The sequence below is a fragment of the Oryzias latipes genome, chromosome 18, assembly GCF_053564925.1.
Source record: "Oryzias latipes strain Hd-rR chromosome 18, Olatipes_Hd-rR_3.1".
In the NCBI taxonomy this organism is placed as follows: domain Eukaryota; kingdom Metazoa; phylum Chordata; class Actinopteri; order Beloniformes; family Adrianichthyidae; genus Oryzias; species Oryzias latipes.
In genome coordinates, this window is record NC_136254.1 from 21,971,168 (window position 1) to 21,989,933 (window position 18,766).

General features: G+C 46.2%; 1 protein-coding gene and 1 long non-coding RNA gene across 2 annotated transcripts; one reads left to right on the plus strand and one right to left on the minus strand.

Annotated features, from left to right (window-relative positions):
• Positions 1-3: 3 nt before the first annotated feature.
• Positions 4-15,521, plus strand: LOC111949322 (uncharacterized). The gene is made up of 7 exons (XM_023966394.2): positions 4-113; positions 227-311; positions 8,860-9,055; positions 9,219-10,282; positions 10,385-11,184; positions 13,815-14,027; positions 14,114-15,521. Exons 1-7 carry the CDS (start codon positions 89-91, stop codon positions 14,359-14,361), a joined length of 2,631 nt encoding a protein of 876 aa, XP_023822162.1. The 5' UTR covers positions 4-88; the 3' UTR covers positions 14,362-15,521.
• LOC144987109 (uncharacterized) lies at positions 2,822-6,814 on the minus strand. Its single transcript, XR_013650967.1, has 3 exons — positions 6,629-6,814; positions 6,389-6,493; positions 2,822-3,104 (listed from the first exon to the last, which is right to left on the minus strand). It is a non-coding gene; the product is annotated as an uncharacterized LOC144987109 (long non-coding RNA).
• Positions 15,522-18,766: the final 3,245 nt, after the last annotated feature.

Sequence of the window (18,766 nt, forward strand, 5' to 3'; positions counted from 1 at the left end):
CAGGCGTGTGTGTGGGAGAAAGAGGAAGGGGACGCCCGTGAAGGTGTGCGACCGTGCATACGTGACAGAAGATGAGGAGGAGGAGAGCATGTCGGAGCACAGCTACAGTCCTGGTACGTCTGCGCACGCCATGTCTTCTTCTGATGCTGTGAGGCTAAATGTCACCCTGAATTCCTAGTTGCTGTTATGGAAATGAGAAAATCCTTCATATTTTTCTCGTACTAAGGTGATGGACAGTACCCAGAGGGTGCAGAAGATCGCCTACCCCCACCTGACAGCCCCTACTACCTCCCTGATCCCACTCAGCTCTGGTGAGCAAAGCTTTCTGTAGTCACCTATGCATGTGTGTTTGTGGAAAACCCAGAGGATTGTGAAACAGTTGGGCAAAACTCACAGTGTTGCTAAATTGAGCAACTTTTCAGACCTTATGGCCTATTCACACCGGGACGAATTTCGCCCGCGATTTTCGCCGACGTTTAACGCCTCGTGACTAAACAAAGGGCACCAATGTGAGTGTGCACACCGACACGAAAAAACGCCACGCGTCAAAGCGTCACTTCTTAAAAAACGCCTCGGGTTCGTTTTTTGGGTTTGACGCGTCGCGTCGAAATCTATTCGACCAATGAGAATGGCGCTTTTGCACACGTGTCTGGAGCTTCTGAAGTTACAGTAAAACACAACTTGGGGGCGCTCAAACACAAAACTGCCTTGCTGAGAACACATACCAGCGAAGAAGATAGACGCCAAGTAGCGTCTACACTGCCGCGAAGAAATAATGACGGACATTCTAAAATATCCCCGAACCAAGCACCAGTTGGAGCAACTGGTGCTTGAAATATTCATGTTTTCTTTGTTTGATTCTGACAAGCGCGTAAATACTTGCTCTCTTCTTCTGAGTGAAAAGCGACTTTAAGAACTGTAAAGTTGCGCAGCGCCACCTTGTGTACAGGAGTATTTCTGTTTTACATTAAGCGCCATCTAACGTCAGGGAATGAAATTGCATGTTCACTCGGCTTATCGTCAGCGAAAATCGCCTGGGTGTGAACACAAAAAAAGTGGCGAAAAACGCTGGTGAATATTCGTCCCGGTGTGTACGGGCCTTCCTTTTTCCAAATGAGTGACTTTCTCTGTCAGTATCGGAAGCCTTTGGTGACTTTTGACGTCAAACCATTGACTGTATATGAGAAGTGGACTGAGCGAGTGTGACATCACTCAGAGAAAATGGCTTTACCTCTGACTCCAACTAAATTAAGTCAATTCAGCCGCCTTTTTTCATGTTACGGGCGTCGCCATGTTGGAGCCGCGATTGGTCCGAGTTGGTCTGTCAGCATTTCTATGGCAACCACTCTCGCCAATCAGTTTTTTGGAGCTTGATCTTGTTGGAAGGCGACGACACCTCTGAGCGTAGGGCTGTGTGAAACAGCCGAAAATAAAATCTCTATTTTTTGCTGATTTAAAAAAACATTAAAATATTTTTTATCCCTCCCTTTACTTGAAAAATAGTTTTATTCAATCGTGTGGAAGTTGGTCTGAACACAAAGTTCAACTAAATACCAGCGGTCAAAATGTTTGTCAAACAATGCGGCAGGTGAGATGCTAGCTTTATGATCTGGTACAGAGAAACACTGTTCCAGGCGTTGAATCAAATTTGTCGTACTCCTACTTTTGGGAGCAACAGCCTTCAAACAGACTTTGCAGTTTGATGCTCCAAGTCTGACGTGTTGTGTAAGGAGGAGCATTGAAGAAATTCACCAAAAGGACGGCTAATAAACACGACTAATTTAGCTCAAACTTTTACTCGCCATGTGGCGAGAAGCCCGCTGACTTTTACTTGTCAAACGGAAAAAATTGGTCGTGACTGGCGAGTGTTAAGTCTAGGACCCTGAACAAAACCGAAACCAGTTCCATACAAGTGAAGATACTGTTGCTGTTTTGGTAACAAGCTTCTCTTTACTAGCCGCCATTTGTACGCCTGCGCATTGTGAGAGACGGATGGGCTGATCTTACTCTGAACAACGCAGAGAGCTGTGATTCTCCCAAAAATATATTTTCTTAAATTAAAAATGTGAATTTATTGATAAAATGGATTTCTCACCCAGCATGCAATAGCAGAGCAGCAACAAAGATAGACCTGGAGTCCACAAGCTGACACAGAGCCTTTTAGGGACTGAAACCACTAATTCAATGGGAATCCTCTGTTTTCAAAATAAAGTGCCACTTGAGGACCTTTGATCTTACAAGTTTTTGCCAAATAAATAGCTTTTGCGTCATGCCCCAAATCATCCAGTTACAGCTGGGAGCGTGTCTGGGCCTTGACTTGTTTTGGTGGAAGAGTCTCATGTTGTCCTGCAGAGACCGTCTAGATCAGTGGTCCCCAACCACCGGGACACTTGGCACTGGGCCGTGGGAAATTTTGGCACCGGGACGCACAGAAAGAAAAATAATTTCCATTTGAGTTTTTTTTTTTTAAAAAACGTTTTATTTTGAAAAGTGACCGGATTCTCTCTGTTACATCGGTCACACTTAACGCACGTCAAAGTCGCGACTCCAAACATCACGTGATACACCCGCTGAAATTAAACTCAAATGCCCAAAACAAACTTCTTTAGAAAGTTGCTTTGACAAGGGGGAAACAGTCTAATGAAGGGACAGAAGAGGAACCTGCACCGGTTAAAAAAGGGAAATCTGCCTTTAACAGGTCCGCGGTAAACGTGTCTTGCGTTGTACCGGTCCGCGGTGACAAAAAGGTTGGGGACCACTGGTCTAAATTCTAGCTCCAGCCAGACCCCAAGGTGCTCTCTGTCATGATTTCAGAACATTAGAGACCCAGATGCTGGAACCCGGAAGCAAACACAGGAGCAAGCTGGTGAGGTGAGTAAGAAGATTTAATTGCCAGCACAGTTAAGGAGTGAGCAGTTTCTGTGTGGTCCCAACGAGAGACTGGATTTTGTGGCGTCACTGGTGGATCCCTCCGTAGGGCAGCGTCGGCGGAGACCTGTGGAGTTGGATGATCGGCAAAGGCTCGTGGTGAGACCGGTGAAGCAGACTGAGTGAGGGTTCCAGATAGCGACGGATTCAGGCGACCACCCGTGGTTTGGGGTTTCCTGGAGACAGGTAAGAAGATACGTTAGGTACAGGCTTGGAACAAGGTAGCTTGGCAAGAACTACTAGTCGTAAGACCAAAATGAGCACCATCAGGGGCAACGGACTGGCGATGAATACAGGTCCAGGAGCTCCTTAAGTAGGTAGGTGGTGATGAGTTGAGTGGTGGCAGCTGGGCTGAATCAGGGAACCAAGCAGAGAGGAGAGGGGGTGGAGTCTGACAGAGGCACCATGACAGTACCCCCCCCTCAACGACCGCCTCCAGGCGGTCAAGGGCGGCGATCTGGGTGGGCCCGGTAGAAATCCTCAATGAGCGAGGGGTCCAAAACGAGAGAGCGGGAAATCCAGGAGCGCTCCTCCGGCCCGTAGCCCACCCAGTCGACCAGGAACTGGAATCCGCGACCCCGACGACGGACATCCAGGATCCGATTGACGTCGTAAGCCGGAGCACCATCGATGAGCCGGGCGGGCGGCGGGGAAGCGGACGGCGGGCACAGAGGACTGTCCTGGACTGGCTTGACCTGCGAGACATGAAACGACGGGTGTATCTTAAGGGCTTTGGGAAGACGGAGTCGGACGCAGGAGGGGTTGATGAGTTTCTCGATGACATATGGACCGATGAAACGAGGAGCCAGTTTCTTGGAGGTGGCTTGGATGGGGATGTTGCGTGTGGAGAGCCAAACCCGTTGTCCAGGTTGGTAATCGGGACCCACCACCCTGTGTCGATTGGCAATGCGGCAGTTGCTCTCCTTGGTGCGGAGGAGAGCGGCCTTCGTCTGAGTCCAGATGCGTTGGCACCGCTGGATGTGATGTTGGACGGAAGGCACTGCCAAGTCCAGTTCCTGTGACGGAAACAGAGGTGGTGAGTACCCGAGGGCGGCCTCAAAAGGGGAGATCCCAGTAGCAGTGGAGGGATGAGTATTATGGACATACTCAATCCACATGAGGTATTGGGACCAGTCCTGCTGATTCTGTGCCGCCAGGCAGCGGAGTGCTGCCTCCAGTTCCTGGTTCGCTCTCTCCGCTTGGCCGTTGGACTGGGGGTGATATCCAGATGTGAGGCTGACCGTGGCCCCCAAGGCCGTGCAGAAGGCTTTCCAGACCTGGGAAATGAACTGGGGACCACGGTCAGAGACAATATCCATAGGGATACCGTGATGGCGAAAAACATGATTGACCATAATATCAGCGGTTTCAGTGGCGGTGGGCAATTTAGGAAGTGGAATGAAATGGGCCATTTTGGAAAACCGGTCGATAACCGTGAGGATGACGGTGTTACCTTTGGATGGGGGTAACCCGGTGACGAAGTCCATAGCTAGATGGGACCAGGGTCGGTTAGGCGTTGGTAGAGGATAGAGTAACCCTGCAGGGGCCGAGGAGGACGTCTTTGATCGGGCACAGGTGGTGCATGCCGAGATGTACTCGCGTACGTCTTTCTCCATCGACGGCCAGAAAAACCTCTTGCGAAGGAGGTTGAGGGTCCTATGAACCCCACCATGGCATGCCACACGGGAAGTGTGCCCCCAGGAAATAACTTCTGGACGGAGGGGAGTTGGCACGAACAATGTTTCCCTGGGTACGGGTGGATGGTTAGCGTCCCCAGTCTGGGCCTGAAGTACCTTAGTTTCGATATCCCAGGTGACACTACCGATGATGCATGAAGACGGAATGATGGATGAGGGAGTGTTCTCCGAAGGACTGTATTTCCGAGAGAGAGCGTCGGGCTTGATGTTACGGGAGCCTGGTCTGTAGGTGATGGTAAAATTAAAGCGGTCAAAGAAAAGACACCAACGAGCTTGCCTTGAGTTGAGTCTTTTAGCCGAGCGGAGGTAGGCCAGGTTCTTATGATCTGTCCACACGATGAATGGCTGCTCGGCTCCCTCCAACCAGTGACGCCACTCTTCCAAAGCTAGCTTGATAGCTAGGAGCTCCCGGTTTCCAACGTCATAGTTCTGTTCTGAAGGGGACAATTTACGGGAGAAGAAAGCACAAGGTTTCAACTTGCCAGAGCTTTCCTCCTTCTGGGAAAGAACTGCTCCTACCCCAGAGTCAGAGGCGTCCACTTCGACTATGAACTGACGTGAGGGGTCCGGTTGGATGAGGATAGGAGCAGATACAAAAAGATTCTTTAATTTGTCAAAAGCCTGTTGAGCTTCGGAGGACCAGACAAAAGGGAGTTTAGTGGAGGTAAGGCGTGTCAGAGGTGTGGCAATGCTGCTGTAGTTGCGTATGAATCGCCTGTAGAAATTAGCAAAGCCTAGAAATTGCTGTAGCTTCTTACGACTCTCCGGAGGGTCCCAATTAGTAACTGCCTCAATTTTTGAGGGGTCCGGACGAATACAGCCAGCCTCGATGATGTAGCCAAGAAACTGTACGGTGGAGGCGTGGAATTCGCACTTTTCATGTTTTACAAAGAGCTGGTTTTCTAGCAGTCTTTCTAGCACCAAACGGAAGTGGTGTTCGTGTTGAGTCTGATCGTGGGAATAAACTAGGATATCGTCGAGGTAGACGAAAACAAACCGGTTAATGAAGTCGCGAAGGACGTCGTTGACCAACCTTTGGAAAACTGCCGGGGCATTGGTGAGACCAAAGGGCATGACTAAATACTCATAATGCCCTAGAGGAGTGTTAAAGGCAGTTTTCCATTCATCACCGTCCTTAACGCGGACTAAATGATAGGCATTACGGAGATCTAACTTGGTGAAAATTCGGGCCTTTTGGACGGAATCAAAAACCGAGGTGATTAATGGCAGGGAATATTTATCCTTTATGGTGATTTGGTTTAGTTCCCGGTAGTCAATGCAGGGTCTGAGTGATTTATCCTTTTTCTCAACAAAAAAGAATCTGGCTCCCACAGGGGAGGAGGATGGCCGAATGTGCCCCAGAGAGAGGGCCTCCTGGATGTACTCTTCCATTGCTGTCTTCTCAGGACCGGATAAGTTAAACAAACGGCCCTTGGGTAAAGGGGCGCCCGGCAGTAAATTAATAGCACAATCATATGGTCTATGGGGGGGAAGAGCACTGGCTTTAGTTTTGCTAAAAACGGCCTTCAAATCATGATAACAGTGAGGAATGCCGGACAAATCAACCTGACTAGGACACTTGGCGCTATGGGAGGTTACCGTGGGAAGGGCAGACAGTAGACAGTTAGCAAGACAATATGGACTCCATTTGATGACTGATCCTTGGGACCAGTCAAACTGTGGGTTATGTAACTTCAGCCATGAAAATCCAAGTATAATGGGAGTGTGGGATGACTGAGTGACGAGAAAACGGATGGACTCACGATGATTGCCTGATGAAACGAGCATGATGGGTTTGGTGCGATGAGTGATGCGGGATAAGTGCTGGCCACCCAACCCGGAGGCTTCGATAGGTCTATCCAGAGGTTCTGTGGGGATAGACAGATTATCAACAAGCTGCTGGTCAATAAGGCTCTGTTCTGCCCCGGAGTCGACAAGGGCGCGTGAATCGTGAACATGGAGATCTAAACAAAGCTTGACAGGGACAAATAAAAAATCTTTACCAGAATGATTGAAGTTAGTTACTGCTTGCGGCCTGTCATCTGGCGAGGGGCCCGGGGGCTTAGAACGAAGCGAGCAGGAAGAGACCAAATGACCCTTATTACCGCAATAAAAACAGGATCCCTCATCACGTCGTCTGCGACGTTCTCCCTCTGATAATTTAGAATGTCCGACTTTCATGGACTCGTCCGGAGATTTAGGAGCAGCGGGGGTGTCGGAGCGCTGGACGTGATTAACAGAGGAACGTAGGAGTTTGGGGGTACGTTCGTTTTGTCGCTCCCGCAGCCTGATGTCGGAACGGAGCGCCGCGGAGATTAATTCTTCAAAGGTGTTCGCTTCGGGTTGAGAGCAAAGGTGATCCTTGATTTGTTCGTTGAGTGATTGGTAAAAGATCCCTTTCAGGGGTAGATCGGGCCAGCCAGCCTCTACCGCCAGAATACGGAAATCTATAATGTGATCGCTAACCGGTCGGTTACGTTGTTTTAGTGCGAGTAACCGCCGGGTAGCTTCCTCCTGCTTGCGTGGTTGGTCGAAAATCTGGCGAAACTCACGGAGGAAATGTTCATACGTGATTTGGCTGATGGGGTTGGTGGAAAGGTAAGCTTGGGCCCACTGAAGAGCTTTATTTCTGAGAGAGTTAATGATTAGTGTAATCTTACTGAGGTCCGACTGATAATAACGAGGGGCTTGTTGACAAATCAGTTGGCACTGCAGTAAAAATCCTCCGCAGGCTTCCACGTCCCCGGAGAAAGGTTCCGGTTGCAGCCGGATGTTTTCTGGAGCGGCGAATGACTCGGAGGCGGAAGCAGCGGTGTTGCCGGAAAATGGTAGGGAAGATCCTGGAGCAGAACTAGCATGGGGTTTGGTTAGTTCGGTAATAGTTTGTGTGGTACCTTTCATTTGTGATAAAAAATCCTCTTGAACAGTAGTGATCCGAGTGACGGCGCTGTAGAGGAGTTCCAAAAATAATCCTTGTTGGGTGATGGTCTGACGAAGATCTTCCGGGTCTGCTGGGTCGGGGTTATGGCCAGTCCGTTCTGTCATGATTTCAGAACATTAGAGACCCAGATGCTGGAACCCGGAAGCAAACACAGGAGCAAGCTGGTGAGGTGAGTAAGAAGATTTAATTGCCAGCACAGTTAAGGAGTGAGCAGTTTCTGTGTGGTCCCAACGAGAGACTGGATTTTGTGGCGTCACTGGTGGATCCCTCCGTAGGGCAGCGTCGGCGGAGACCTGTGGAGTTGGATGATCGGCAGAGGCTCGTGGTGAGACCGGTGAAGCAGACTGAGTGAGGGTTCCAGATAGCGACGGATTCAGGCGACCACCCATGGTTTGGGGTTTCCTGGAGACAGGTAAGAAGATACGTTAGGTACAGGCTTGGAACAAGGTAGCTTGGCAAGAACTACTAGTCGTAAGACCAAAATGAGCACCATCAGGGGCAACGGACTGGCGATGAATACAGGTCCAGGAGCTCCTTAAGTAGGTAGGTGGTGATGAGTTGAGTGGTGGCAGCTGGGCTGAATCAGGGAACCAAGCAGAGAGGAGAGGGGGTGGAGTCTGACAGAGGCACCATGACACTCTCAGTCCATTCCCAGAAATGTAAGGAAGCACTCTTTCTGCTAAACTGACCTTAATAAAAATGAACATGAGAAACCAAATGCAGAATTTACAGGTTGGTGTTGGCAGCAACGTGTTTTTAGATTCTGTAAATAAAAACCGAAATGATAAAAATAAGAAGAGGAAAATCAAGACACCTTAAAACCAGCTCAGTGGACTTATGGTGGAGTGCCCCCCCCCCCCCCTCGACCCCTTACCCGAAAGGTCGGGAATTCAAATTCCAGCCCGAGTCACACCAGAGACTAAAAATGTGACCCAATGCCTCCCTGCTTCAGCATTAAGGGTTTGGATTAGGGGGGGTAAACCACCAAATGGTCACCGAGCGCGGCTGTGTCTGCAGCTCACCGCTCCCCCAGGGAATGGATCTAATGTAAAGAACAAATTTCACCGAGGACAGATATGAGACTATTAAAAACAAATCATGATAAATAATACTTAAATGTGTCAGAAAACTAAGAAAAATGGACTTCGGATTAGGCCTGCACAGTAAACCACAAATTTATCGTTATCGTGATATCAAGCTGTGTGTAAATGATGACTCTTATTTTAATGAAACTGTTACAGCTGCATCTCCAGTGTTAGGAATGAGACTGATCAGTCAGTTTGTGCTTTTCAGCGTGCCAGAGCTGGGGGACGAGGGGGCGAGCAGCGTTCGGGGGCCCGTGCTTTTCCACCCGCCTCCCTACTGCCGGATACGAGAGGTCCACTGCGGGACTCAGGTGCGCCTGGTCGTCATAGCAATCCGAGACATCGCAAAAGGGGAGGAGATCACAGTGGACTACAGCCTCACGGAATGGGGGGAGAATGCATTGGTGAGCTTTGATTTCATTTCAAAAACAAACACACACATTTTTCTGTAAGCTAAAGCCTCTGTTTTTTCTTTTTTTTAATCAAACTCTTTTGAAGTTACCTTTATTTTTTAGGCTTTTAATGTAGATCCTTTTTTGTTTTATTTTGAAACATTTCTTCAAACAGGAAGATGAGGGTGGCCCCCACCCGCTTTCCCTCTCTGTGTCTGATTACCTCACCCCTTCCTGGTCGTTGTCACCCTCATCCTCCCCACTGACCCACTCGGAGCCCAGTGACTCAGACCGCGAAGAAGACGAAGAGGAGGAGGACGATGACGACGACGACGATGAGGAAGAGGACATTGAGGAGATGCGGGGGCGGATACTGCGCCGTCGGAAGAAACGCAAGATCCCCACAGCGGTGGACTCCAAAAAGAAGAGCGGGCCCTCTCCCCCCAGGGGGCCGGTACGCCCCTGCTCCTCCTTTACTCACCCGGCGTCTGTGGCGCCCCCAGCTGGATCCCAGCCCCCCCTCAACAGCCTCGCGCCCCCCACCACAAATATCAACAACAACATCAGCATAAACATCGGCAGCTCCAGCGGAGCGGCGGTGAGCCGGCCCCAGCACTGCCCGTACTGCGGGCGCCACTATCGCTCTCTAGCACGACACCTGGAGAAGTACCACGCCAACCAGCCAGAGGTCCGGACCGCCATGGAGCTGGCACACCTGCACTCGCACAGCTCCTCCTCCTCGAACGGCGGCGTCCCCCACTCCCTATCGTCCACGGCCTCCGCGTCCCACAACCACTCCTTCGCCGTGCCGCATCCATCGCCCTCCAACGCCGCTCCTCCCTCCCTGTTCCAGAGGGAGCGGGAGTCACCGGCTTCACGTTTGGGTCCTGGGAACGTTTCCTTCTCCCTGTCACTTTCCCCGCCCACCTCAGCTCATCCCGCCGCCCCTAAGAAAGGCTGTAGCTTACCTCCACCTGCTGTCAAACTATCCACACCCTCCATGGTGTCCCGCGTCAAGAGTCCGTCTCCTCCTCCTCCTTCAGCCTCTACTCCCAGAAGGGGCCGGAGGTTGAAGAGGGAACACGAGGAGCAGCAGCAGCAGGTGGATGTGGACAGTAGGAATCAAGAAGAGCTGCGTCCACCTCCAACGCCAGAGCCGGACGTGGATCCAGACGAGGATCTGGAGTTGAGCGGCGAAGGGGAAGACGATGCACCAGAGAAGAATGGAGAACTCGTGAGGTGTGGTTCGATTCCCATCAAATCCATTTCTGAAGCTCAGCTTTCGCTAATTTTTCTTTTTTCTCGTTTAAACTGAGAATTTTTCCTGTTTTTGTTTTTCAGCCCCCACAGGCAATACGTGAGTCCGCTCCTGTCGTCCTTGTCCTGTTTGGTCCACCATCTCCGTCACCAGCAGCACTCCTCTTTCCTCTCCCTAACCCGTTCTCCTCACTCTGCTGAGGCTTGGCGTCTGCTCTGCCACGCCAGCCTCTCCCTGCTCATCCTCTACAACCGACACCGGGAGTGTGAGGTGGCTAAGCTTTCCATCCAGGACTACCGGAACCGGATCAGCCCTCAGTCCAGCTCCAGTGTCGCCTCTCCCTCCAGCACGGAGGCTCTCCTGTCGCCTTTTGAGCGTCAGGTCCTGTGTCACCTCCCCCGAGCGGGTGTCTTGGGCAAACGCGGTCGCGTCCAGCCTCTCATTCTCCCTCCACACTGTGAATCCTGCATAGAACTGCTGCTGCGAACCAGCCCCAACGTGGGCGTGGACCCCGAAAGCCCCTACGTCTTCTCCCGGCCCTACCACTCCCCCGCCACCCCCCTCCGAGGCACAGACCTGCTGAGAAACCTGGCCCGAGCCAGCGGAGCCAAAAACCTCGGAGTGATCACGGGAACGCGCGTGCGGCGGCAGGTCGCCATCCTCAGCCAGCTGCTGCTGCTGGAGGAGGGCGACAGCCAGAGCGGCGCCGTCAAACGCCTGGAGGACTTCCTGGAGCGGGAGTTCCACGTGACGCAGAGCTGCTCGGCCATCACGCGGGACCCGGCGCTGATGGGCCGAGTGGGTCGCGTGGTTCTTTACGGAGAGAGGGAGGGGGTGCTGTTCAGGGGGATGAGTTTACAAGACATCTGCCTGGAGTTAGACGGTAAGAGATCAATGAACTTTGATTCAATGTATACAGGATCTATCTCAGAGGTTTCAAACTAGAAGTAGTTTCTGTGCTCTGCTGAAAGACCTACTCTGATGATTAAATATGATGTTTTTGTGTTTTTGACCTGTTCTGGTGCCATTTTTCCAAAAAAGGACAGTATGCATAGATTAAATTAAGCTTAAGTTTTCTTTATTCATATCATTGTGAATCAGGAGCAGACGAAAAAACATCATTTGAAAAGGAGCTTATTTGATAGAAAATCACTGGATGGAGGGGAAGAGGGGACGGGGTTGCTCCCTCCCACCAGCCACGCCCACAACTTTCTTTTTTTCTGTTTTTTTTTTTTTTAATTAATTTTTATTTATTTTATTTAAGTGAGACAAAAGAAAAACAACAACTACAAACAAACCAAAACACACTGGAAAAACAGATCTGACAAAGACAATAACCAATACTAAGACACAAAAACAGGAGGTTAAATATATATATATATATATATATATATATATATATATATATATATATATATATATATATATATATATATTCTATGTATCTATATGAATCTCTAATAATGTATCCCTCCCACAACTTTCTGAATGAATTCTCTGAATGAACTCCTGCTGCTCTGCAGAAAATCGCCTAGAAAACAAGACAAAACAAAAAAACAAACACAAAATCATCATTATAAGACCACTGGGAACACTTTAAAAATAGATTGATGGTCAGAGTTGGTCTTTAAAATTATGCATTTTTCATTTCAAAGAAAAACGTCTAATACGTTCAGGTTTTTAGTTTTTTCTAAACTAACTAGGCCTGCACAATAAATCGCACATTTATCGAAATTGAACTGTGCAATATGCATATCGCAAAAGAAGGTGAAAATCGTAATAACTGGTTACTTTAAATGTGCTAAAATAATCTGATGGCAGCTTGAAGTATTTAGCAAATCAAATAAATCCATGTATGCATTTGAGCAATCAGATGAAGCCCTTTTATGTTAGATGCTCGCCTCCCAGGTCGTCTAGTTTCATTTTGAGTGTAATTTAAGGTATGTTTACTCTTATGTAATTAAACTGCAGTGAAATGGAAATTATGTTTTTTGTTGTCTTGCTATTTGTTCAAATATCCCAGGTTATATTGTCTTCGCAATATAAATCACTAACATCGTATATCGCGAGTTTTCCTCATATCATGGAGCCCTAAAACTAATTATTTATGAGGAAGACGATATTTAATGCAGTGTTTTTCAACCAGTGTGCCGCGGCACACTAGTGTGCCGTGGGAGATGGTCAAGTGTGCCGTGAGAAATTGCCCTCATTAACTGATCTAAAAGCAATTATTACCATCTCCAGGAAATCAGCTCTTTGTTCATCCAAACAGGCCCTGATAAAACACTGAGAAGTTAAGAATATGAAATATCATAAAATTATTTTTTCTTTGTGTTTATATGATTCTATTAAAGACATTTTGATAACAATAACGGGATACCGCAATTTAGCTGCAGCTATAACTGTGTAAGGAAAAGTCCCGGCCCTTTAACTGTCTCCACCAATCATTCTTGAAGGCTTAATCACATGTCATCAGTCTGACCAATCAGGAGTGGTTAAAGTATTCACTTCCTTGTTTCGATTTAGCGCAAAAAGTCTCTCAGTTCTAACAAAAATATCAGCTAAAGCTCGTCTTTAGCGGTGTAGCTTTCCATAGAATCTGGTATCAGACTCGAACAAGTGAACAAAACAATGAAGCTCAGAGACGCTGGTCTTTCTGCGTTTGGCGGCTGTTTACATCTCCCATGATGCATTGGGTTAAAGTGACAGCGTCTCAGTGCACAATGAGTCTCTCCTCTTAACGTCTTGTAACAACAACGAACACACATCAAACAGTTTTTGAATCTTTTCACTTAACTTTTATTACATCAGCTTTTTCTGCCACAATTATCACAAAAATGCATGTGAGATTGCAGAGCGGCTGTATATCAATACAGACTGAGTTTTTCTTTTTTTTTTATTTATCTAATTTTTTGGATGCTGGTGTGCCGCAGGATTTTTGTCAAGGTTAAAGTGTGCCGTGGCTCAAAAAAGGTTGAAAAACACTGATTTAATGCATCTATTATTTAATAAATTATGATTTTTTTATACTAAACAATACTTCCCTTTCATGCTATTTGACAAATTCTTCTATTTTTTTTACCCATCACATTTTTGTTGTTACTAAAATTCACTTTTTATTTTGAATTGCATAGTTTCAAGTCCTGCTCATTTCCGTAAAGAAGAGCTAAACACAAAAAGTATTTCCCTAAATGTCCACCAGGGTGGAGATAAAAAGATAACCCTCATGAAAACATCTGAGGAATACTTGATAGAAAGTCTCATTTCTGTTTTTCTTTTTGGTTTCCAATCAGTTATTTCTAATTTGTGTATGTTTCTTTGTTTGTTTAAGTCTTTAAAACAACAGCCAAGAGCTAATCTGCTAATGAATGGCATATTTGTTGCATGTCGAAAGCTTTTTTCCTACAAATTAAAGACATTTCCTGAGATTCCAATGAAAATCCTGTTTTGCTTTGGTCAGAAGAACAGACTGAGGGAGCAACATTTAACCTATTGAACCTCTTTATTCTCTAGTCATGTCCGGCAACTCGGCAGATTCCTTTTCTGAAGATTCTGAGGGGGAGGAGGATAAAGAGGAAGTCAAAGTGAAAACGGAAGTTTTGGAGAAAAAGAAAGGACCAGGGCGACCTCCACGGAAGAAAAAACCGCCCAATCCTCCACCTACTGCCAGCCCGCCTGTACCTGTAGCTAACGCCAACAAGAGGAGATGCACGCCGCCCAAATCAGGTAAAAGTCGGTTCAGAACGATCACATTTGGGTTCTGGTTCGATGCTTTGCATTCAGCTGCTCCTGCTTTTGGTATCTCGCCGCAGGAAAGCGCGGGGTGCTGAAGCGTCCGTGGTCAGAGGCGGAGCGCGTGGCGGTAGAGACTCACCTAAAGAGAAACCTCCTGGAGCTGCGCGTCCCCGCCAAAGCGGACTGTGAACGCTGCTTGGAACTGTGCCCCCTGCTGGTTAGCAACCAAAGGGACTGGCGAGCCATCAAGTTTTATGTGCACAACCGCATCCAGCTGCTGAAGAAGCAGGGGCGGAGAGAAAGCGCCGCCGCCGCCGTCAACTAGAACACAGCGCCCTACAATGTGTTGACCACCAGCAGTCCCAGGGAAGAGAAGAAAAACTGGTTTGGAGGATGAAGACTTCAGCATTTGTGTCCTGAAGAGGATCTGTGTGGAGAAAATTCAGTCTGTTTTTAGGGCCTCCTCACATAACAAAGTACGGTTTGTTTGACTACTGTGATTTCTTTTTTTAAACCGCAACATAACACACAGGACAGGAAGACTGCAGAGCAGCTCTGGAGTCTTGTGTTATGGATTTGATTAGTCCTAAAATTAGCCAGAACCATTGACTGTACATGAGAACTGGAGCAAGCAAAGCTACAAGCACACCGAGCACGTGATGCACGATCAGGAACGCACTGAACGCTTCACCAACTGCAATTATTTATTTCTCCTCCATGTTCAATTTTTCAAGCAGGTACGTCCTATTTTGGAAAAAACCCGGGGGAGGGGGGGGGGGGCACTCAGTCCAGTTCTCATATATATTAACTAACTGGCTGCAACCCAAACATGTGCAGAACAGCCATGGATAACAATGCAACACATGCTTTCAGCCCAAGGAGCTTGATTTCTCCATGAAAGTTGCATCCTGGGAACATGAGCGCTAACAAGCCCTCCTTTCCATTGACCAGCTGATTTCTGAAGAAGAGCCTGCTGTATTTAAGGATAGAATATTGGCATCCACACTGCATGTAGTACAGGAAGGTCACAGCCGTGCTCTTAAAGATCCTTTTGGAACCTTTTTCTGGGAATTCGGAGGCGGTGACGGTCTTTTATTTTGCTGCGGTGATGTTCACTTGTAGCTGTTGGAGGACGGCTGCAGACCAAAGCCGACTGACTCACATGAACCTGTACAGTTCTGCTTCACACTGACTTTCTGCTCCCAGCTGAGTGTGGTTGGAAGTCTTCAGACCACGATGCACCTGTTCAGTGTTTCTCGCATACCTCTGTACCATGATCATAGATTAGTGTTGAGGCACGGCTACTTGAATTTCCTTCTCCCATAGGTTTGTTTTGTTTGGAAAATATTGTATTTCTGAATCAACATACGGTATTATTGACTGTAAATACCGATGAAAGTATGCAGCAGTGATTACAAAGTCAGTAATGTGTCATGATGTACATATTGTAAATACTACTTGTACTTAATAAAGTGTATGACATTTTGTTGTGTTTTTCCAACCTGGACTTTAAGATGCATTTGACTTTAAAGACAGCAAAGAAAAAAACTTTTTTTTTTTTTTTAAAAACCGGAAACAAAATGTTTGATATAAAAGTTAGTTTGTAAAGTGAGCCAAATATTTTACAGTGGAGTTTTCAATAAGTTTAAAACAATAGAAAACTAATTTAATGTAAGGTGAAAAAAAAAGGTTTTTCACTTTCTATATGAAATAATTCCAAATTCTATCAATAATGAAAAGGAAAGTCTTTAAATGTTATATTAAAATCTTTATTTTTTATAACAAAAACATTTTAAATACACATTAAATATAAGCCAAAACTATTTAATTTTTGAGTAGAACCAAAAACTTTATCCAAAAACAGTCGAGGTTAAAAAGCAGTGATGAGGAGAGACTATTTATGGTTGTGTTTTTGTAAATGACAACTGCTCAAATTACTTAATTTTTACAATTTTTTTTATTTGCAGATGACACCAATGTTTCTGTTCTGGGAATAATCTGGAAAAAAAGTATTGAAGAGGAAATGATAAAACTTAACCCTTGTGCTATCCTATGGGGTCCAGATGACCCCACCCTTCCATCGACGTGTTCTCCCTACCATGATAAAGGTGGAAAGATTTCATGGAATCCATGGACACCAGTGAATATCACAAATCATTGAAGAAAAAAGGTTCAGAGCACTGTCTAGTGGGTCTAGATGACCCAACTCCCAACGTTAAAGTGCCATGGATAACACAAGGGTTACAGAGATGCTCTGTCTGCTCAGATAGTCTCCCTGGATGGCATAAGTATAGCCCTCAATTCCACAGTTAGAAACCTTGGGGTTTTACTTGACCAGGATTTATCATTTAAGGCTCACATATCTCAGGCGTGCAGAACTGCCTTTTTTCACCTGCGGAATATTGCTAAGATCAGAAATATACTTTCTAAGAGTGATGCTGAAAAACTCATCCATGCATTTGTTACGTCGAGGCTGGATTACTGTAACTCCTTGTTAGCAGCGTGTCCTAAGAGTTCCTTAAGAAGTCTCCAGCTTGTTCAGAACGCAGCAGCTAGATTGTTAGCTGGAACCAGCAGAAGAGATCACATCACTCCTGTGTTAGTTTCGCTCCATTGGCTCCCAGTTGATTCTAGAATCAAGTTCAAGATCCTCCTGTTAACCTATAAGGCCTTACATGGAATGGCCCCGTCCTATATTAAGGACCTCATAGTCCCTTACCAACCAATCAGAACACTTCGCTCGCAAAATGCAGGACTGCTTGTGGTTCCTAGAATTAGTCAAAGTACGGTTGGAGGTAGAGCGTTTAGCCACCAAGCCCCTGTTTTATGGAATAAGCTCCCAGCTCATGTAAGAGAGGCCGACTCAGTTTCTACATTCAAAGCTAGACTGAAAACATTCCTCTTTGGACAGGCTTATTGTCAGACTAGTTAGTATTCAGAGATTATTTAACTTAATGTTAATGTGTTTAAATTAAACTTAATAATAACTATTTCTTTTAAAAGGCTGCTAGAAGTTGAAGCTGGGGTAACTATGGTGCACTGGGGTTCTGTCCTCTTTCCTTTTTTACTTCTACCCTTCCTCTCCTCTATTCTTGATTCTTTTAGTTCTCCATGCCTCTGTTTGGTGCAGTGCGATTCATGTATTGTCCCTCTTTTCCTCTCCCCTCCTGGGGAGTGGGAGTGCTTCCAGACTCCAGTTGGCTCATCCGTGCTCCAGTTCCTGACCGTTTACCTCGCCTTTGCTCCTGCTCCTACACCTGGCTGTGGATCCTGCCTATGGCTCATCTCTGGCTCGTCTCTGCTCTGTACCTGACCGAGTACCTCGTCTCTGCTCCTGCTCCTACACCTGGCTGTGGTTCCTGTCTCCGGCTCGTCTCTGCTTTGTACCTGACCGAGTACCTCGCCTCTGCTCCTGCTCCTACACCTGGCTGTGGTTCCTGTCTCCGGCTCGACTCGCGCCTTTGACTGTCCCCACAACCACGGCTGGATGAAGCTCGTCTGCTGGACTTTTATATATGTAGTTGTAGATTTAGATAAGTTTATTCTTCTCTAAGAGTTCTGGTAAATCACCTGTCCGTCCTGGGGGAGGATCCCTCCTTCATGTGGTCACCCCTGAGGTTTCTTCGTTTTTTCCGAAATCCGTTTTTTTGGGAGTTTTTCCTTACCGCGAAGGGGGGTCTAAGGGCAGGGATGCCAGTATAGCTTAGTCAGTTTGTTAGTTCATTTTAGTATTTTTCTATTGAACTCTTTGTATTCGTGATCCTTTTGATTTCATGTTTTACTTCGAAGCCCATCGAGACGACTGTTGTTGTGATTTTGGGCTATACAAATAAAATTGAAATTGAAACAATGTGGTTTGATTACAGTAAATTATCTTTGAATCAAACAAAAACAAAGTTTATGGGATTGTGTAAATAATTACAAAACAAAAGTGATTTTGTCCATTGACAACATAAATGTGGAACTGGTGTCTGAATTAAAATGTTTAGGGTCATGTTGGACGACAAATTAACATTGAAATCTCATATATTTTATGTAGAAAATAAAGTAGCCAAGAGTCTTTATGTTTCGAACAAATCCACATTTATTTGACCATGTCATATTATTCACATGTTACATTGCTCTTTGGTTTTACCTTATTTTACATATAGTGTGGGGAAACTAATACAATGCCCTTCATTTTATTACAAAAGAGAGAGCCATTCAAATTATTCACAAAGCTGACTTTAGAGATCATATCAATGAACCTTTCATGAAGTCAGATTTAGTCAAACTTTGCAGACCTTATTAGTTATGTTTAAAGCTAGAAACAGAGAAATACCAGAAGACTTGCAAAAGCTTTTTATTTTAACTACAGGAGATGAAAATCATAGAAGAAGATTTCATTTCAAACAACAGTTTGCTCAAACAACACTAAAGCAAAAGTGTTTGCCTATAGCAGGGGGAAAAATGTGGAATTCCCAGGAGAATTAGTTAAAAGGTCGTCAAAATATTCAATTTAAACGGATGTAAACTTGACAATTGAATGGAATATTTGGATTGTATGTACTAAATGAATGGAATGTTTGGATTCTATGTACTTAATGAATGGAATGTTTGGATTCTATGTACTTAATGAATGGAATGTTTGGATTGTATGTACTAAATGAATGGAATGTTTTTACTATGTTTATTTGAACCGTATGTTGACACTTGAGCATAGGTGATTGGGTGAGAAGTGTAAAATGATG

Bases quoted from the DNA above. Each gene is read 5' to 3' on its own strand.
- LOC111949322 (XM_023966394.2), top strand. From the start codon at position 89: ATGTCGGAGCACAGCTACAGTCCTG. The intron at 10,283-10,384 runs GTGTGGTTCGAT...TTTGTTTTTCAG, and splicing joins AAGAATGGAGAACTCGTGAG to CCCCCACAGGCAATACGTGA. The intron at 11,185-13,814 runs GTAAGAGATCAA...TTTATTCTCTAG, and splicing joins CATCTGCCTGGAGTTAGACG to TCATGTCCGGCAACTCGGCA.